A 20,277-nucleotide genomic window follows, 5' to 3' on the forward strand; every position below is an offset into this window, starting at 1 on the left:
TGATCGTGATGACAATGTTGATGGTAGTGGTAATGGTAATGGTAGAGGGAGGGCTGGGGTAGCACCCCCTACACATGGTACACATGGGCACATGCATGTTCAGACACTTCCCCCCCATGGGTTCCACTGAGCCTTCCATCTGCAGCACATTGCTTCTTCACAGGGGTTTGCTGTAGGAGGCAGGAGGAAGGCTGAGCTATGTAGAGAGAAGCTGAGGCTCCAAGGGACCAGTGGGACCAGCAATGGGAATGGAGTTCCAGCACAGTGGGCCTTTGCTATTCTCTCCTCCTGGCTTACCGCACCACCACTTGGAAGGACAGTGGGGGGAAAGAGGGTCAGCATCAAACCGTAGAGAGTCGAAAGGGAGATGCTCCGCGGGGGTGGAGGAACTCTGAATCTACTGCTGTCTTGGGTGGAGTGTGTCTCAGGTGTCAGTTCCTTGGGGGCTTCTAGCTACAGCGCATAGGCAGCTGGAGAAAGGAGTCAGGCCACAGTCATGAAGGAGGGGGGATTTTTGAGCCAGATATGGGAGCTTTAGGAATGGAGGGTGGGCCAGAGGGTGGAGGCTTGGCAGTCACTGGGGAGCAGGTTAGAGAGTGGTTGGAGGCTGTGTGGGCGTTGAGGACCAAGTAAAAGAAATGGAGGCTGGATGAACCCCGGACATCAAGTCAAAAGGTGGAGGATGGGCGGCGGGTGCCGGGAGGCAGGTCAGAGGCTAAAGGATGGGTGCTGGAGATCAAGTCGAGGATGTAGGCTGGGTGAGTGAGTGTGGGGAGCAGGCCAGAAGTTGGCTGGACTGAGACGTCTAGCAGGGGGATGAGGATGGAGGATGGCAGCTTAGTGTGGCTAAACAGGGGCCAGAGGACCAGGCAGTAGGTGGATACCACTGGGGTCAAGAGAGGATGTAGCTGCTGTAGCTGCTGTGTACCACCTTTAAGCCCAGCAGCTCGCCCCTCTGTGTGGCTGCACGGAGGGCTTCCGGGATGGGGAGAGGCTGCCATGGGAATGCCAGACCCAGAGCCTTCCCTTGTGTCCACCTAGGGCAATTTCTCCAGCTCCCTTTGCTCACTCTGTGCCACAGCTCACTTTCCTGAATAACGCTTGCCTGTAGAGGGCGTAACATCCGGCTCAGGGCGCACCAGTTCCCAGCCTCAAACCCTCCAGTGACTTCTGTTACACTTGGAGTCTTCCTTCAGGGGCTCTCCAGTTTCACTCCCTTCTCTGCTCCATTAGCCACACTGGCCTCATTCTTTTTCTCTGTTCCTTAGATGCACCCAGCCACTTCCAGTCTCCTGGCCTTTGCACCTGCCATTCCTCTTGCCTGGAGTGTCCCTTCCCCAGAACATTGCTGCCAGTGCCTTTTGATTCTCATTGTGTTGCTCTTAAATGGCCCTTCCTTTAGAGAAGAAGTGATTTATTACGCCTCGCACACATTATCCCCCTTGTTTATTTGCTTTACAATGCTTTTTATTTATGTATCCAACAAATATTTATTGAGCATCTAGTATGTTCCAGGCACTCGCTGTTCCAGGGGCTGGGGTTACAGCAGTAAATGTAACGGGCCAGTCTGTGCTCTCAGTTACAGGCTTGTTGCAGGCTGGGGAGACAGACATCAAATCGCAGAGATATAAGAAACAAAAAGTCTTACGCTACATTTGGAGGGTGACTGGGGTCGTCAGAGAGGGAACTGAGTTGACTGTCTGCTTTTTCTTACACTGTTGTATGGGCTGATTTAGGGTTCATGGAAATTTACCAGCATAGCCGTGGAGCCCGCACACAATGGGTGCTCAGAACAATCAGGACAAACAGAGTTATGGAGGCCAAGGGGCTATGCTCCCTCCAGTGAGGGGATAGTGTAAGCTGAGGCCTGGAGAGGCAGTGCTGCCCCTGGGGACTCAGGAGGTCCCATCCAGCTGGAGGGATTGCTGGTTGAGGGAGTGGTGGGCTCCAGAGCTGGCTCAGTGATGGTGAGACCTAGAGCCACCCCAGGGAGGGTGCTGTTCTACCTGGGTGGTTGATGCGTGGCCAGCCAAGGTGCTTATGTAAGGCTTGTGCTGTTTTTCTGGAATTGGGAGCAAAACTTGGAGCTCAGGAGAAAACACTGCGGCCCTGACCAGCCGGGCGAAGCGGCAGGAAGTATCGGCTCCTGTCCGTTGCCCGTGGGAGCAGAGAAATGTCTGGATCCATCAGCTCAGGGTGGTTCAGTCGCTAGGCTCTGCAGCTGCCAGCAGCAGCGAGGAATGCAGGCTTTCCTACCCCAGCCGGTCAAGCTTGGATACGCCTTCGGGAATGTGCAGTCTCAAGGGTGAGGTTATGGAAGGAAGGCTAGGCAGGCCGGGGTCAGCTGCACTTGTCTAAGTGGATCTGGAGGGCCAGAACTGGAGTTCTGACTTCTCATCAACCTCTGGTTCTACACAAGCCACTCCTTTTTCTGGGCCTCAGTTTCCTTTTAATAGCCTCTGTGAGGTAACTGGGTGCTTCTCAGTAAAGCTGGCCTGTAGTGGAGTCAGGGCCAGTGTGTGATTGGCAGGTCAAGGATACTTCAGAGCAAGGGCTCTGCTCTTACTTAGCTGTGTGTCTCTCCTGGGCCTCAGTTTCTCTACCTGGAAAGCAAAGAGATTAGTCCTGTAGATCTCTGGGTTCTCATCCTTATGTGTGTACGTATGTACATGTGCGAGCATGATGTCCCTGGCCTAAGAGCTCACTGGAGGTCTCAAATGTCACTTCCTCAGGGAACCTCTCCTATTTCCTCCTTGTTTCTCAGTGTCCGATTCCACAGTACCCAACTTCTCCTCTATGACACATTGCCCTGGCCCTTGAGCTTGTTCACAGTAACATTCCCTCATTCTCCTAAAATATTACTTCACATTTGATGATTCGATAGATAGCTCCAGTCTTTTATATGTTATTTTAAAAAGAGTTATTCAATTATTTTAAAATCATGTGTGTGTGTGTGTGTGTGTGTGTGTGTGTGTGTGTGTGTGTATCTGTGCATGAGAGTGCAGTTACCTAAAGAGTCCAGAAGGGGGCATCTGATCCCCTGAAGCCATAGTTCCAGACAGTTGGGAACTGCCTGATATAGGTGTTGGGAACTGAACTAGGGTCCTTTCAAGAGCAGCATGCATTCCTAACTGGTCAGTCACCCCTTTTAAATTTATTGTTTTATTTTATTTTATTTTATGTTTTAGAGACAGGTTCTCTAGCCCAGGTTGACTTCAAACAACCTTTGTAGTTGAGGATGCCCTTAAACTTCTTGTTCTTTCCACCTCTATGTCTCTACGAAGGTGTGCCACTGTGCCTGCTTAATGTGGTGCTAGAGATCAAACCTAGGACCTTGTGTATGCTAGGCAAGCATCCTATTACCTGAGCCACATTCAGCCTAGACTTTCTTCTTCTTCTTCTTCTTCTTCTTCTTCTTCTTCTTCTTCTTCTTCTTCTTCTTCTTCTTCTTCTTCTTCTTCTTCTTCTTCTTCTTCTTCTTCTTCTTCTTCTCCTTCTCCTTCTCCTTCTCCTTCTCCTTCTCCTTCTCCTTCTCCTTCTCCTTCTCCTTCTCCTTCTCCTTCTCCTTCGTCGTCGTCGTCGTCGTCGTCGTCGTCGTCGTCGTCGTCGTCGTCATCATCATCATTATTATTATTATTATTATTGGTAGTACTGGGAATTGCACCCAGACCTATGCACATACTAAGCACACTCTCTACCACGTGTCACACTCCCAACCAGAACTCAAGCTCGCACTACAGAAAGAAAGACATATTTACATTCTAAGATTTTATTTTATTTCTTTTTAATAGTTGTCATTTGCCGGAGTGCATAGTGACTCAGCTTGCCGGATGACCGTCTGGCTGAGCGATACTGACTTAGGTGCTGTCTCTCTCCACTAACTCATGTAACTACAGTGAGAGTGAGGGGTGGCTTTTTGGACCTGGAGCTAGGCTCTCTGAGCTGTGTCATCCACCCCGGGGGAGGTAGACTGGGGAGTGGGTGCAAAGCCAATCCCCACCCTGTGTCCTCTGCTCCCTAGGGCTCCCTGCTCCACGCTGACATGGCTGACAGCAACTTACCGCCCTCATCTGCAGCAGCCCCGGCCCCTGAGCCGGGAATCACTGAGCAGCCGGGGCCCCGGAGTCCCCCTCCATCCCCTCCAGGCCTGGAGGAGCCATTGGAAGGAACCAACCCTGACGTCCCACATCCAGACCTGGCTCCTGTTGCTTTCTTCTGCCTGCGCCAGACCACGAGCCCACGGAACTGGTGCATCAAGATGGTTTGTAACCCATATCCTTTAGAGGCCGGCGTGTTTGTGCCCAGCCCAGGGGCTGGTGGCGGCAGGGGAAGGCAGGAGGGGTAGAGTTGCTTCCTGGCCTCTGACCTGCCAACATGGTCCTCTAGCCAGCAGAATGGAGGTCTGTAATGAGCTTCTTGGCCCTTTGTGAGTGGGCACAGATAACCATCTGGGGGTGTGTCAAGGATTGAGACTGGACCTGGGGTCTTGCTGCTGGAAGCTGTTGATGGCTGCACAATCTGATTTGCTGCAAAGAACCAGGTCCTTCAGCAACAATCTACACAGGGCCCTGAATCCCTGAGCCCTGATTGCTTCTGAAAAGCCACAGCTCTCATCACTGTTGAACTGGGGATAGGGTTTCCAGTTCATCGACTTTGGGACACACATTCAAGGTCCTTCACAGGTTCCTATTACCCCCAGGGTTCAGAACCCAGCCCACCGGTCCCTTGGAGCCCCTTTCTCCACACTCTGTATCCCCCGGGCTCGCCCATGCTTCTGGGCTTCCCATATACCATTTCCTCTATCCAAAATGTTCTTTCCTTCCTTCTTCTCCTGGCCAGATTCACTGCCATATCCTTCAAATTACAGCCTCAGTGTTGTCTCCTCAGGCAGCCCTCCATGTGGCCTCACATCAAGCTGGGCATTTTTGTGTTCTTTTTTGGAGGCAAGAGCTCATGTAGTTAAGATTAACTGTGTAGCAGGACAACCATGAACTTCTGACCCCTCTGCTTCTACCTCCTGGTACTGGCAGGACCATAATGGTAGAGTCTGGATGGGCAGTATCCTACGGGGCCTCCATAAAGATTGAGGAGCGGGGCTCAGAATGGGCACAGCAGGAGCTGGGGCCTAGGGAGGGAGAAGCTAGGGGTGTGGCTGGAGTAGGAGGGCAGAGTGAGCCTGGGGGATCACTAAAGAGCCATCTTGTGGTCTAGGAGCGACATTCTCAAGCACAGGCTCCAGGGCTGAGCTGTGGCGTGGGAGTGGGTATCAGGGATGCTCGTGGCTGCGGACTAGTTAAGAGGGATCACAGCTGTGGCTCTGTGACTTGTGACAAAGACCCACGCAGGGCAGGTAGGAGCTGGTCCATCAGGTAGCAGGGCTGAGATCATACTGAGTATCAGGGACGTCTGGGAGTTGACAAGAGCCAAGCTGGAGCCTAGGCCTTCTGCTAACCCTAGCTGAGGGCCCGAGGTGATGATTATCCTGTATCCTCTGAGCTCTTAGAAATCAGAGGGGGTTTTACTAGAGGGAGTGGACCCAGAGGATGACCTTGGTTACAGTGAGGACCTGAGTCTCCACTCATGACAGATACCTCAAGGGATCTTGGGTATGGCATACCCTGGAATTCCTTTTTCTTCTTTGTCTCTGACCACACTTGTCCCTTTGGGATTTTTGAGATTGGATCTCTTTAGACAACCCTTACTTTTCTGGAATTTATTATGTAGACTGGTCTAGCCTTGAACTCACAGAGATCCACTTGCCTCTGCCTCCCAAGGTTGGGATTAAAGTTGTGCACCACTGTGCCCAACTCTGCTCTGTAATTTCATTCGATGACACTTTATTTTCTTTAGGTATCCAGAGGGAGACAGGCCTTTCCTGAGAAGCCCCAAGGAGTGGGGAACAGACACCATGCACACAAACAATTTTAACAAGTGTTGAAGGAAACTCAAGGGCATGCAGCTTGTGAGCAGATGGAGTCCATGTCAAAAAGAGGTGACTGTAGGAGTTTGATGGATCTTCCCTCCTTGCCTCCCTTCTCAAAAAGGAATTTATTTATTTTATGTATATAAGCACACTGTTGCTGTCTTCAGACACACCAGAAGAGGGCATTGGATGCCATTACAGATGGTTGTGAGCCACCATGTGGTTGCTGGGAATTGAACTCAGGACCTCTGGAAGAACAGTCAGTGCTCTTAACCACCGTGCCATCTCTCCAGCCTCCCCCCCCCCCTTTTTTTTTCTTTTTAAGACAAGGTCTCTATGTAACCCAGGTTGTCCTTGAACTCACTATGTAGATCAGGTTGGCCTTGGCCTTGAACTCATAGAGATCTGCCTACCTCTGCCTCCTGAGTACTGGGATCAAAAGTGTGAATCATCATGCCTGGCTGGATTTGAGCTGTCAAGGAAGAGAAGGCTAGAGGACCAGGGAGACAGTGGAACAAGGTTAGAGGGTTATCTTGGCAGGTGTCAGAACATTTTGGATGCTGTATGCCATTAAGTCACTGGGCCTCTCTGGGCTTCTGTTGGTAGGCTGGTCACCATGGCTCTGGCCTGCGGAACATCTCAGCTTGGAGTCTGATTCTGGTAGGTTCTGGTAGGGCTGACTAGGCTGACCTGGCAATGTTGTCCCAAGGAGGGACCAGTGAGTGTCCTGTGCATTGAGTGTGTGTGACTTTGTGTCAGCCCTTTTCTCTGATCCCCAGGGCCTTCATCTGGAGAGGAGGGGCAGGTGAGAGAAGTCTCCTTCCAGCATGCTTCCAGGCCAACCATGCTTACCCGGTGGGACAGTGCCTACTGGAACTCAGGCTGTCACCTAACTAGACTGGGCAGCTACACTGCTGACCTGTTGGGTAAATAGGCCCTCCAGCCACTCTGCCCATTGACTTCACCCTCCCTGTCTCCTCTGCTCAGAGAGTCCAGTCTGACTAGGACACATTGGGGCTGGCTCAGGAGGAGGGGAGGGCCCGTGGCGGAGCTGGGTGAAGGTGGCTGAAGAGACGGCTCAGTAGTTAACTGTGTGTACTCTTCCAGAAGACCCACGACCGCTCACAACCACATCCAGCTCTTCCTGGCTAGATTTTGTCAACTTTACACAAGTTGATATTTGGGAAGGAGGGGACTCGACTGAGAAAATACCTCCATCCAAAATACACAAGCCTGTGGGGGCCTTTTTCTTTCCTTCTTCTCCTCTCCTTTCCCCTTCTTTCCTTCCTTCCTTTTTTTTCTTTGGAGACAAGGTTTCTATGTGCAGCTCTGTCTATCCTGAAACTCATTCTGTAGAGCAGGCTGGCCTTGGACTCTGAGACCCATCTGAGTGCTGGGATTAAAGGTGTGAGCCACTATGCCTGGCTGGTATTTTCTTGATTAATGGCTGATGTGAGTGAGCCCAGCCCACATGGGGTGATGTCCTCCTTGGCTGGTGGTCCTGAGATGTATAAGAAAGCAGGCTGAACAAGCTGTGGGGAGCAAGGCGGTAAGCAGCACCCCTCCATGGCCTCTGCATCAGCTCCTGTGTCCTGGCTCTTTTTTGACTATCTTGACTTCCCTCAGGGATGGAGTGGGACCTAAGAGCTATAAGTCAGATTAACCCTTTCTTCCCCAAGTTGCTTGTGGTCATGATGTTTAGTCACAGTGATAGAATCCCTGAGTAAGACAAGCCCCAAGGGATCTGACTCCTTCTTCTGGCCTCGGCAGGTCTCTGAACATGTATGGTACACACATGCAGAAACAATAAAAATAAAGTTAAAAAAAGAGAGATTGAAGCTGAAGGGTAGGACACAGTTCAGCTGCACTTCTGTTCTCCCCTCTGCTGTCTTCATTCATCCTCCTGCCTCCCCCCTGCATCCCACTCCTCCCTCCATTTTCCTGCATCCCACTCCTTCTACCCTCCTCCCCCTTCATCCTTCCCGTCCTTTCTTCGTCTTCCCTCCATCTTTCTCCTCCTGTCTCCATTCTCCCTTCCTATGTTTCTTCCTCCACCCCAAGATCTATTCCTCCTCTTCCCACACTCTATCCTCCATCTTTCCTCCCTGCTCCTCTCCCTTTCTTTTCTCTCCATCCCCCTCTTCACCCTCCTTTACCCTTTCTCCACCTCCTCTTTCCCCTCCTCTTGCTTCCTCTTCAGTCCCCCTGCCCTTTCCTCACCTCCATCCTTCTCCCATTTGCTCCCCCCTTTTCTTCTTCCTCCTCCATCTTCTGTGCCTCCACCTCCCCATCTCCCTCTCCTCTAGCACCCACTTTCTCCATCTTCCCTCCACCTCCTCCACCTTCCTTCCATCCTCTCTCCTTCCCAACCCATCCTTCCCCTTCCTCCCTCCCTCCCTCTCTCCTTTCCTTTATTCTCTTTCTTGGGGGAGTTTCCTCCACCCTGGCCGTCTGCTGCTGTTAGTGGAAGCAGCTGCTGTTCCTGTACTGGGGTGGGGACCGAGTGGGTGAGGACTGAGTCCCCACCCCACTCAGTGACACTTCAGGTCACAGTTGGGGTCACAGCTGGGTGGTGCCAAAGCAGAGTGAGGTCAGGATCCCATGCTCAGAGAGTCTAGATGCCTCTGTGACTGGGTCTAAGAGTTTACAGGTAGGATTTGAGGCTAGGTGACAGGAGAGCTGGACACATCAATAGTGCAAATTTTGAAAAATTTATGTTCCAGATATGTGAACTGGGTAGCAGGGACGTTGCCTGTCTGGGGTCCAGGGACCTGGGACTTTGGGCTGTGGTCACAGAGCTGAGGCTGAAGTTTCCTAGTAGACAGGGTGGGTGGGAGCCAGGAGACTACTGTTATCAACAGGGAAGTCTGCCACAGGGACTTGGGGCCGTCAGAGTAGGCATCCAGTGCTCAGAGACAGCCTGTCTTGGAGACTTGACTTCTATTGGGTGTTGAGATCCGATATGCTTTCCTGGTCGGAAATGTCTCCCTCCCACAGTCTGTGGGAACAGTGTCAGGCAGCGTCTAACCTAGTCCTCCTCAGCGGGAGGAAATTAGGGTAGTATTAAAGTGGTGCCCTTAATGCATATGTAGTACTGAACTTAGTTCTCCTGGGTGGGAGAGCACGGTGGGGAGATGTTTAACCTAACCCTCGACAGGGTTAATCTAACTCTGCTCATTAATGGAGCCCTGCTTGGATTTCAGGCTTTTCAGGCTGTTGGCGTTTGAGGGTCTGGACTATGTTGGGTATTGTAGGATTGGTCATTCCTGATCTCGGGCATAGACTGCTGGACTGTCCCCTTGGTTACCGTGACTACCGTGACAACCCTTTGCCTGTGTAATCTTTGCAGATGGTCACCTCCCCACTAAAAATTGAACCCATAGGGTGAAGGCCTGCAACATCAGGCCAGGCAAGTGGGAGCTGCCTCCTCATGACCAGTCCCAGGCAGGGCAGGGCAATGGGGCTCTGCCCCTGGCAGTCCATCCTGAGTTCATATCCCTGGTTCTTGGAGCCCTGGCCCAGGGTTTTCTGGAACTTGGTGCTCCTGACTCAGCTTCTTGCACGGCTTAGAGCAAGCAGGGCCTGAGTCACTGCCTGACTCACAGTGAGCCACCAGGTGGTGGGGACCCTCGTAGGCGGGGATCCCGCTCACCCAAGCGTCAGCTCACTCCCTGCCTGGCCTGGGCCTGGACCACTCGCCAGCAACTGGAAGGCCTCTGGGTTTGGGATGCCAGGAGAAAGATTGGGCCGTTTGACTCATGGGGAGAGAAGAGTGGCTTGTGGAAGTCGCTGGCCACCTGAGTCACACAGCCTGGGACTGGTTCTCAGGCTCATTGCTGGACAGACATGGCCAGTGTTCCCCCGAGGATAGTGTCCCCTTCACAGGCATGCTGAAGACGAGAGTCATACGTGAGGGGGATGTTAGCAGTGGAGTGGCACAAACAGGCAGGGCTGATATTGGGAGTCTTGGGGTGAACGGGCTCTCACGCGTGGATGCATAGCCCTGGGAACACTTTGCCCGAAGGAGATTCAATAAGATGGCAGGTGACAGATCCTGTAGATGGAACCTCACACCTTCAGAGGACATTGTTCCCAGGGAAAATCTGATTCGATCGCTGTTATTAACACGAATCAGTGTGAGTCTGGCAGCTCATGGCCAAGCCAATGTCAGGGCAGACATTAGCCGACCATGGCATCTGTCACCTGCTTCCCTCCCCAAGCCATGACTAATATGGGTACCCCCCTTTCTACCCCCTGTAGGCTTACAAAGCCCCTCTTAGGGGTAAGTGATTGCATTTGCTCACAGTCACCGTCTATCCTGGAGACCTACTTTTTTACCTCTGTAATGGGGCCGCCGTGACAGAGGATTAGAGATGGCTCCTGCCAGGCCTCCAGTGTCTATCCATATGCCATCGGCTGGCTGGTGGGTTCTACCTGCAGCATTGTCTTTAGCTATCCTAGCCATCCTTGGAGACAGGTGTCTTCATAACACCATTTTACAGATGAGGACAGTGAGGCTCCTAGAAGTTGAGTCTCTTTTATCCAGTCAGGCTACATAGCCAACATGTGGCAAAGCTGGCATGAACCTGCCATTCTGTTACCCCCCTGCCCCAGCTTTATCCAGAACTCTGGATAAAAAACTGCCTGGACCCAGTTCTCTGCACTCTGCCTGGGGGCCAGAAGTTTGCTTGGCAGTTCTGGGCAGTATGGTAGATCAGAGTTCCCAGATTCTTGGTGTATATCCTCAGGAACCTTCTGGCTGTGGCCAGCTGGGCATCGGCTGGACATTGAGGCTGTAGCCCCTCCCCTTCCTGTGTGCTCCTGGGCCAGTGACAGCTAGTACTGAGGAGAGTAAACATGGCCTCTTCTCTACTTGGGATCAGGCAGGTGCCACCAGCCACTTGGTAACCTTGGATAAGCCCCCTCCCTCTGAGACCATTTAGTCTCTTCCTGGCTGCAGAACGGCAGGACAGGCAGCAGTCGGTCTGGAAGGGAACCAGGCCTCCATTCCTCTGCTGTCATGTTTGTGGGGCTCCAGGCAGCTGTCTGCTGGGGCTGATAAAGTGGCCAGGGGCAGGTTCTGGTATTTGCCCTGACTGAGCTGGCCCATCTCTAGGTAGGAGCAGGGCAGGTTTTTCTGTGGTTATAGCCCAGGAGGCTTATGCTGCTCATGAGAGACTCAGAGCATCTATCTATCCATGGAGTATGGGAATCATGGGACCAAGGTCAGCCACTGAGTGCCAGGTGTCTCAGGTCATGGTGCTGGTCACTGTGTGGCTCTAGGAGTGAGGACTATGAGACATACCAGAAGAAGGTGCTTGGGGACCTTGGTGACAAGTGGCAGATCCTAGAGTGTGTTCCGGGGTCTAGAGAGGGGGGTGGATGCTGGAATGCTATAGCCTTTGGTGCTGATGTTGGGCACAGGTGATTCAGAGGTGATGCCAGGGTGTCTGTATCTCCGTGTCTGAGTAGAAGACCTGAGCTTGGCTCCATGCCCGAGTGGCCTTGAGTGAGACCCCTTCCCTTGCCAAGCCTCTGCTTGTGTGTCTGTGTAATGGGGCTGTGGCGGAACCTGGTGGGGAACACTGGGATGGAACAAGAGTTCCAGGGCCAGCAATGGGCACGCTGCTAAGTGCTGAGTGTTGCTGTACACATTCAGAAGGCCTGGGAGAGCTACAGGGCCTAAGATAGTTGACTGGGTACTAAACATTGGTGATGGGCTCAGGAGCCCAGGGTGTGTGTGTATGTGTTTGTGTAAGAGTGTGCTAACTCTATGTCCATTAGCTAGGAGCAGGGTGGGAAACCTAGGAGAGACTGTAATTCGCTCAAGGCTACCTGTTGAATGTGAAGAAGTAGAGCCTCTTATATATAATTATTATATACTATATATTATATTATATTATATTATATTATATTATATTATATAGTACAAGCAAGCTGTTCAGTTAGAGCCCAGCACTGTGGACCCTCTGTCCAGGCTTCCTGGCTCAGCTCCTTCTGAGTAGGAGGGGCTCCCAACAGGGAGCTGTCCCCTCCTCCTCCAGTCCTGGCCTAATGGGACAGTCCAGACGGTGGCGAGTACAGCCGGGAGAAGCAACACATGCCCGGGAAATTGTCCGTTTCCTCCATCTGGTGTGGAGAAAGTTGTTTTTCTCAGAGATAAAAGTCAATGTCAAGTACCATCCCCCAAGATGCAACTGGAGGCCGGAGGAGAGGCTGCACTCCAACTGGGTCCCAACAGCCAGTTAAAGGAGCTTGGTCGGGCTAGGGAGATTCTGATCCCACCGGGTGACCTCAGGGGCTGTGTTGGAGAGCATATTTGCATTTGGGAATTGCGGGGGGTTTAAGGCTGCCTGTGATGGAGTCCTGGGTTATTGGTGAAACTTAACTGCAGGAAAGGGTTTTTCCAACTGGGTCTTGCTGCATGAGTAGGAGTTTCTGGAACAGTTGAAGGAATATGTTGCTGATAGAGGAATAGTGGGGATTTGTGGGGCTGGTATAGTGCACTAGGCAGGGGCTGGAGAGCAAGGTCTGACATAACAGGGCAGGACTTGTGCTTGTCACACTGGGAGGTGTGGTGGGGTATGACAGGTGACCATCGGGGACAAACCACGGGCACACCCACTTTTCTTCCTTTTCCTTGTCTTATTAAAAAAACTTATTAAATAATGTCTTTTATATGTGTGTGCACGTTCACATGTGCATGCGCCCTGGCATGTATGTGGAGGGCTTCTGAGAGAGAGACAGCCTGAAACTAGCCAGGAGGTTCCTGCAGTGACATTGTTTGACCTCATTGGTTGTTCATTCAATGGGAGTTGGAACTTGCTGGCTCTGAATGGAGGTGCCCCATGGCCACCAGGCAAGTCCAGGCACTCAAGGTGTCTACGGAGCTCCTAGTCAAATGTGAGGGGCAACCAAGTCCAACCCTTTAGAAGGAGGGTGGTGGGAGAGCTGGGAAGAGGAGTCCTGGGACCACAGGATCGTGAGGTCAGCTCATCCCGACTTGGGAGCCCAGCAGATCCCCACTGTGTGGATCAGGAGGAGGCCAGGGATGCCATTGCTAGGTAGGACCACCCAGCCTGAGGTGAGGCTGATGGAGATGACAAGGAACACATGAACATGACGTGGATTGGCTGGGAACTTAAAGCTGATTGGATTCTAGTTTGCTCTGGGAGCCTCTAAGCTGACCCTGACCTGCTGCTTCCCTCAGACCATCAGGATCCTGTTGGGAGACAAATAGCCCCATTTGTTTTTCCCTCGGTGAACAATAGTCTTTTTAATCAGTCAGAATATCTTTCTGCTTATCTCCCTGCAAGTTGCAGAGGGGAAGCCTGTCTTTTGTGGCATGGCCAGGTGGAGCTGTGCGGTGCTGGGCCTGCACTTTAGCCTCTCTGGGCTTGGTGTCCATGTGACGATGAAGCTGCAGTGGGAGAGGTTCCTAGACCTACCCGGATCACTGCCAGCTGCTGGTGGTGATGAGGCCCGACTGTCTGTCCCACAGGCCAGGTCTGTTCTCTGCAGGGTACAAGCATGGTGACCCAGAGGGCAAACAACTCTTTCTCTGGGCATCAGTTTGCCAACCCATACAATTGGGAGCTGGAGGTTGCTCTCAGGCTAATTTTGCCCACAGGGGACATTTGACAATGTCTGGAGGCCCACCTCCTCTCATGCATAGGACAGCCCATAGAGAAGGCTGCCTTGTCCCCAAATCACTGGAAGTGAGGTTAGGAAGCCCAGGTCTGGTGGGGAAGGAGAGGACAGTGTGAACTGGGTCTGTCAGAGCCTGAGGATGAGTCTCAGATAGGTGGGAAGACTAAGCTGAGTCCCGAGTAAAGGGTTTTCTGGACCACCCAGGCCTCATTCCCTGGTGGAACTGCCATTGCCCACAGTGTCACATGTCCAGCACCTTCCAGGAACCCACCTGCCCATCTGTCCTCTGCCCACACACCTACCATGAATCCATCGTTTGTTCATTCAACCACTCACCCAGCTACTCACCTATTCATCCATTTGTCAGTCTGTCCACCATCTGTCTGTCTATCTGCCCATCCATCCATCTATCTACCCACCCATCTATCATTCATCTACCTACCCACCTCTCATGATTCATTAACCTACTCATATCTACCCATTTATCTACCCACCCACCCACCCATCCTTCCACTCAGTCACCCAACCATCCATCCATTCATGTACTCATCCAACCACAGGTCCATCTTTTGATTTGTCCATCCATCCATCCATCCATCCATCCATCCATCCATCCATCCATCCACCCACCCACCTACCCGTCCTCTTACCTGTCTTCCATCACCGGCTCTACCACAGCCACCCACAGCCTCTCACATGAATGCAGCATCCAAATAGATGCTTCTGCTTAACCTAACCGTCTCTCATGTTTCCTCCGTGAGGAGGTCCCTCCCTTCCTCCTACCCACACACGCTTCAGCCCTTCCACTCATCTGACGGTTCATATTTGGTGAATGCTAGTTGGCCACACCTGTCCCCATTTTTAATGTCTCCTGTCACCTGCTCAGTGCCAAGACAAACCCGTGTTGGGACACTGTTATTCTCCCCACAGATCCTTTTCAGAGTCTTTGGTATGCATTGTATGACTCCCCTTCTGCTAGTTAGAGAACTTCTTGTATTCAAGCTCCATATTCTGTTGATGCATGCTGCTTTCCCAGGCCTGGACCCACATCGTTGCACAGAGCAGATGTGTAGGGAGGCTTTTGACAGAACGCCTCTTAGCAGGCAGGGTGAGGCGGTAGAGGTTGTGTGGGCAGTGATGATCCTCAACAGAGGTGAAGACAATTGTCGCCGAGTACCCAGCCAAGCGTCGAGGGCCGAGAAGCAGAGGCTGAAGGTGGTGTGGTGTGGGGCATTTAAGACTGTGGTTTCGGAAGAGCTGCTGGGCCACGTGTGGATGATGCATCTTGGAAGGCCAGGCTGAAGGAGAGGGCTGTCCAGAGACAGTGGGGTATGAGGAGTAGGAGGAAGGATGGCTCTGGTGGTGAGATGGACACATTTTCAGGGTCACTAACATGGAAGGAGGCTCTAGAGGCTCCAAGGTTGGTGGAAAGGTAGAAACACACAGGGACATGTTCTGGCCAGAGGAGAGGGGATGACGTCCTCATGTCATCATGTGTGATGAACGTGGTTGACAGAGATCTTTGGTGCAGAATCTGGGGTTCTCGCTTGGGCTGACAATGAGTACAGTCTTGGGATAACCTTGGACTCTATCCCATGGAAGGCTGTCAGTGCTGGGGTCAGGGAGAGGAGACACAGGACCCAGGACTGGCACCTGAGACCTGATATTGGAAGATTAGAGTCCAGGAAGTGGGAGGACCAGACTGGGGACTTGGGGAGACTTCTCTGGCCTGGGGGTTCCTAGAACAGGAACGGTCTTAAGCTTGGGCTCATGAGCTCTTGTGGGGACAAATTGAGTTTCATGGACCTGTGGCTCAAATTTAGCATTTCCTTTTATAAACAGTGAGGATTAAAAAGACAAACACTGGAGCCACCCCCTCTACTCCACCCCCTCACCCCCAGCACAGCCATAGTTCCTACCACCTGGGAGAAGAGTCATCAGTGTTTCCTGTCACAGCAGGGACACTGCAGGCCTCTTGGCTTAGCAGGTGCATCCTTCATGGTGACAGAGTGACACAAAACCTCAGACCTACCACTGGACTTGGTTACTTACTGTGTTGGTAACAAAACGTGTAATTAATTTAATTAATAAGCATCTTTTTCTTGGTGTGGAGTCTTCATGCCTTCAATCTCAGTTCTTGGTAGGCTGAGGCAGGAGGATTTCAAGCATGAGGCCAGGAGTTAGGCACCTTTAATTCCAGCACTCAGGAGGCAGAGGCAGGTAGATGTCCTTAGGCTCAAGGCTAGCCTGCTCGATGTAGTGAGTTCTAGGACAGTCAGAGCTACAGACAGAGACCTTGTCCTAGAAACAAGAACAAAACAAAAACTGTTAAAAGTGTGGGCTAGCCTGGCCTCACAAGTAAGACCCTGTTATAGTATCTATACATCTAATCCTATATCTATATCTTGATATTTTTGATAATTATTTTAGTATAGCAGTTCATTCTCTGTTCCTATGTTTTTTAGAACATTTGCATTCAAAACTCTTTTTGAAGCCAGGTATGGAGGTGCATACCTATAATTTCAGCACTTGGGAAACAGAGGCAGGCAGATCTCTGAGTTTGAGGCCAGCCTGGTCTACATAGAGAGTTCTAGGACAGCCAGGGCTGTTATACAGAGAAAGACTGTTTTGAAAAAACCAAAAATCGAGCAAACAAAACCCAAACTAGAGAACCACCATCACCACCACCACACACAGTAGCAACAAAAACACTGTTCTGGGCTAGCAAGATGGTTTAATCTGAAAGGTGCTTGCTGTCAAGCCTGGGAACCTAAGTTCAGTCCTTAGAACCCACATTGGTGGAAGGAGGGAATAGATTCCTATAGTTTGTCCTCTGACCCCGACACATATGCCATGCCCCGCCATGAATAAATGAATAAAAGAAAAAAATCCATTATTTCTGTGTTTAAGACAGAAAAGAGAAAGAACTTGTGTTCTCAAAGGAGTGGGGTTGGTCAGGCCCGGTGCTACTGGCTGGGATCAAGGGTGTGTCTGTGTTTGTGTGTGTATGCATGTATGTGTGTGTATGTATGTATGTATGTATGTATGTATGTATGTGTGTATGGATATGTGTATATGTGTGTATGCATGTATGTGTATGTATGTATGTATGTATGTATGTATGTATGTGTGTGTGTATGGATATGTGTATATGTGTGTATGCATGTATGTGTATATATGTATGTGTGTATGGATATGTGTATATGTGTGTATGCATGTATGTGTATATATGTATGTGTGTATGGATATGTGTATATGTGTGTATGCATGTATGTGTATGTATGTATGCGTGTATGGATATGTGTATATGTGTGTATATGTGTGTGTCTGTGTTTGCGTGTGTATGCATGTATGTGTATGTATGTATGTATGTATGTGTGTATGGATGTGTATATGTGTGTATGCATGTATGTGTATGTATGTATGTGTGTATGGATATGTGTATATGTGTGTGTGTGTGTGCGTGTGTGTGTGTTGCTGTGGGAACACACTGGTGAATATTAACAGGCATGTGTGCATGTGTTCTGGGGCAGATGTGGTAAAGGACAGGTCACCAGAGGAGGAGCAGCACTGTTTCTACTGGGTCTCTGGCATCAGGGACCAAGTGTCCTTCATTCTGGTTTCTAGGCACCAGGCACAGAGGGAGGCCTCAGCAGAGGAGTGTTAGCAGAGTAATGAGCCGAGGGTGTTGAATAGGGGATGGTAGATGTGACAAAGGAGAAGAGATGGCGTTCAGGATGGGAAGCTGACCTGCAAACCCTCCCCAGCCTCCATGGTGCCTCCTCAGAGCTGCTGCCGACACCCTGGGTCCCAGGGAAGACTTGCGGGATGGGATGGTCTTGTTCTGTCGTGAGGAGCACAGGGTGGCTGGGGTGAGGCACCCAAGTCTAGTTTTAGTAGATGCAGCAGATGCGTTCACACTCGGCTGCTGAAAGTCACGGTGAAGTCTCCTACTCTGTAGGTACAGTTTCTTTGAGGTGGACTGCTGAGGCCATGTTTCTCTCTGCATAGCTGTGGCCCTGGTGTCTGCCCCACCCTTTCTTCCCTAGTAGCCAAGTGCTATGTCTGGCAAGTCTTCTTGGCCAGAGCCTCTTTCCTGTGGGCCACTGTCCCTGAGTTCTCTTCCAGACCAGTGTCTTTGTGTACTGTTGCCTCTCCCCCTCTGGCTGACTGTGCCAGGCGCCATTGCTTGCCCGGCATATGGGAGTCAGGGACTGCACACATCCACTGAGTTTTCATAGGCAGGGACTCTGAGAGGGAGTTGGGGATGGGAAGGGAGAGAAGAGGGTAGACTCGACTTGTCATTATTTTAAGGGACTTCAGAGCTTGTATGCAGAGTCAACCAGGCGAGGCTCTCTGTCCTTCAGGACATTTCCTGTCACTGGGAGCCTGCAGGCTGAGGGAACCGGTAGCCTGTATGTCAGTTGACTTCCTGGAGCAGCTTTCTGCACGAGCTCAATTGCTGCGCCATTTGTATCGCTGGGCCAGTTGTACAGTCTCTAGATCTTCTTTTCTGTGACGGGAAAGTGAGTGTGGCCGTCTCCCTGTGGCACAGTGAGGGTGGTGAGGCCCAGGGGATTTACAAACACATATCAGAAGAGGTATCACATGGGGCCAACCCTAGCTAGTACCTTCCTTAGCTGGGACTGCCCATAAGTCGCTGAGCAGAGGTGCAAGGGCTGCTGGGACAATCTCATTGGATGTCAGAGCCAGTGGGAGACCCAGCATGAAGCTTGTGTGTTTGTTTGTTTATCTTTGAATCAGGACTTTATAAATCCTGTCTGGCTTTGAAATCACTAGGTAGCCAATGATGAGCTTCCTTGTGGCCTTCCTTCTGTTGGGGTACAGGGATATATGAATATGTATATGTATATGTATATGTATATGTATATGTATATGTATATGTATATGTATATGTATATGTATATGTGCTGGGGATTGACTCTATGCTAAGCAACCACTCTACCACCTGAACCCCGGACCATTTGTTTAAGATTTATTTTTATTTTGTGTATATGAGTTTTCATCTGCACTTATGTCTGTGTACCACATTTGTGCTTGATGTCCACATTGGCCAGAAGAGGGCATTGGATCCCCTAGCACTGGAGCTACTGTGAGCTTCCATGTGCGATCTGGGAACAGAACCCAGGTCCTCTGAAGAGCAGCCATTGCTCTTAACCACTGAGCCTTCTCTCCAGCCCCAGCTGGTGTTTTAATTGTATTTTTATTTTTCCATGGAGAGATCGTTCTTTTTTCTTTCCCTTCCTTCCTCTTCCTTCCTTCCTTTTTTGTCTCCCCCCCCCCCCCGCTTTTTTTTTTTTTTGAGATGATGTCTCAAACTTGAGATCCTCCTGCCTCAGCTTCCCGAGTGCCAGGATTGCAGGTGTGGGTGCCCCTGCCCAGCTTCTGTTTTGCTTTCTGTTGACAGGCGAGACCACACACCATGGGGTCTAGACAGGTCCCTACAATTGTCTTCTGTGGCCACCACTCCCATGAGACTGTCTCAGTCTTTGGAGGTGACCTGAGCCTCTTCATCTACAGGATTTCCCGCCTCCCTGCTGTTCTGAGAGTCTTTGCCTCAGTTCGAACTTCATCGATGGGGGCTCACGTGATCTCTGTGTTTTTCTTTTCACTCAGCAGAGATCCTTCTGTCCTGTGTATATTGGATGCTCATTCTCTTTCCTGATTGTGTAGTATGCCGCCGCAGAAGTATCCCGAAGAAGTTTCTCAGCCTCGACATTGTTGACCACTGGGGCTGACTGATTCTTTGTGACAGGGGCTGTCCTGTGCAGTGTAGGTGTTGAGCAGTGTCCCTGGATGTCACTGCTTGCCTCCCAAGCCTGAGTCTGTGCTTAACTGCAGTAGACATTGTCTTCAGAATGGCTATTGCCCATAGAGATTAGTTGAGGAGATTAATAGGTGTGTGAATGAATGAATAGTCTTTATTCTCAGGTATTCAAACATGGCGGCCACCATTCTTATGGTGAACACAGTAGGACCACGTGTCAGGAATGGGGACATTCTGGGGACCTCCAGGGAATGAAGTGAACTTTCTTTACCTTAGTACACTGATACATACGTGAGGTACACAGCAGGTGTTCCAGAGAGGCTTGGGGACCTGGCCTCAGGGAAACAGAACTGGCTCAAGATCTGAGGTGCCTGGGGCCTGAGCTCTCCACTGTCCTGGAGACAGACCAAGAGAGCTTGACAGGGAGACTGACTGCTGTGCCTGCTCCCCATCATGGAGGACTTGGCCCCAGCCGCCTTCTTCCACTTGACATATTTAGACAACTGAGTAGAACCCTGGGAAATGGATAGATTTCAGATTTGACAAAAATAAAAACAAACGTGGCCACCCCCGCCTAGCCCAGTGTCCCTCCCCAGCCTCCCCTCCCCAGCTCCCCCCACCCCAAGTACAGAAGTCTCTCATCAGCAATGCAGGAAGGAGGGTGGTGGTCGCCATGGTAACCATGCAGGCCTCTGGCAGCTCTCTGAGAGGAGGCTGCCCTGCAGGGCCTGCTAGGGAGAGTGGCACTGTCCCTCTACTGGGTCACTCTTCTGCCTGGGCCTGGCAGGTGTGTGTGTGTGTGTGTGTGTCCCTTGTATGGTAGTGGAGTCCCTGAGTCCACCTACTCTGACACACATTCTGGCCTCCTCAGGCCTCAGTGCCAGGCTGTAGAGTTTCATACTGATTCAGCTTGATC

General features: G+C 51.1%; 1 protein-coding gene across 5 annotated transcripts in view; it reads left to right on the forward strand.

Annotated features, from left to right (window-relative positions):
- Cacna1i (calcium voltage-gated channel subunit alpha1 I) overlaps positions 1-20,277 on the forward strand; it is a 111,405-nt gene that overhangs the window by 6,691 nt on the left and 84,437 nt on the right. For 4 of the 5 annotated variants that reach the window (XM_063264170.1, XM_063264168.1, XM_063264167.1 and 1 more), the window contains exon 2: positions 4,022-4,271. In XM_063264170.1, the coding sequence (XP_063120240.1) occupies positions 4,043-4,271 (229 nt within the window). In that variant the 5' untranslated portion in view covers positions 4,022-4,042. Of the gene's footprint in view, positions 1-4,021; positions 4,273-20,277 lie in introns of all 5 variants that reach the window. The other variant, NM_020084.4, reaches the window with a different exon arrangement.

The sequence above is a fragment of the Rattus norvegicus genome, chromosome 7, assembly GCF_036323735.1.
Source record: "Rattus norvegicus strain BN/NHsdMcwi chromosome 7, GRCr8, whole genome shotgun sequence".
NCBI lineage: Eukaryota > Metazoa > Chordata > Mammalia > Rodentia > Muridae > Rattus > Rattus norvegicus.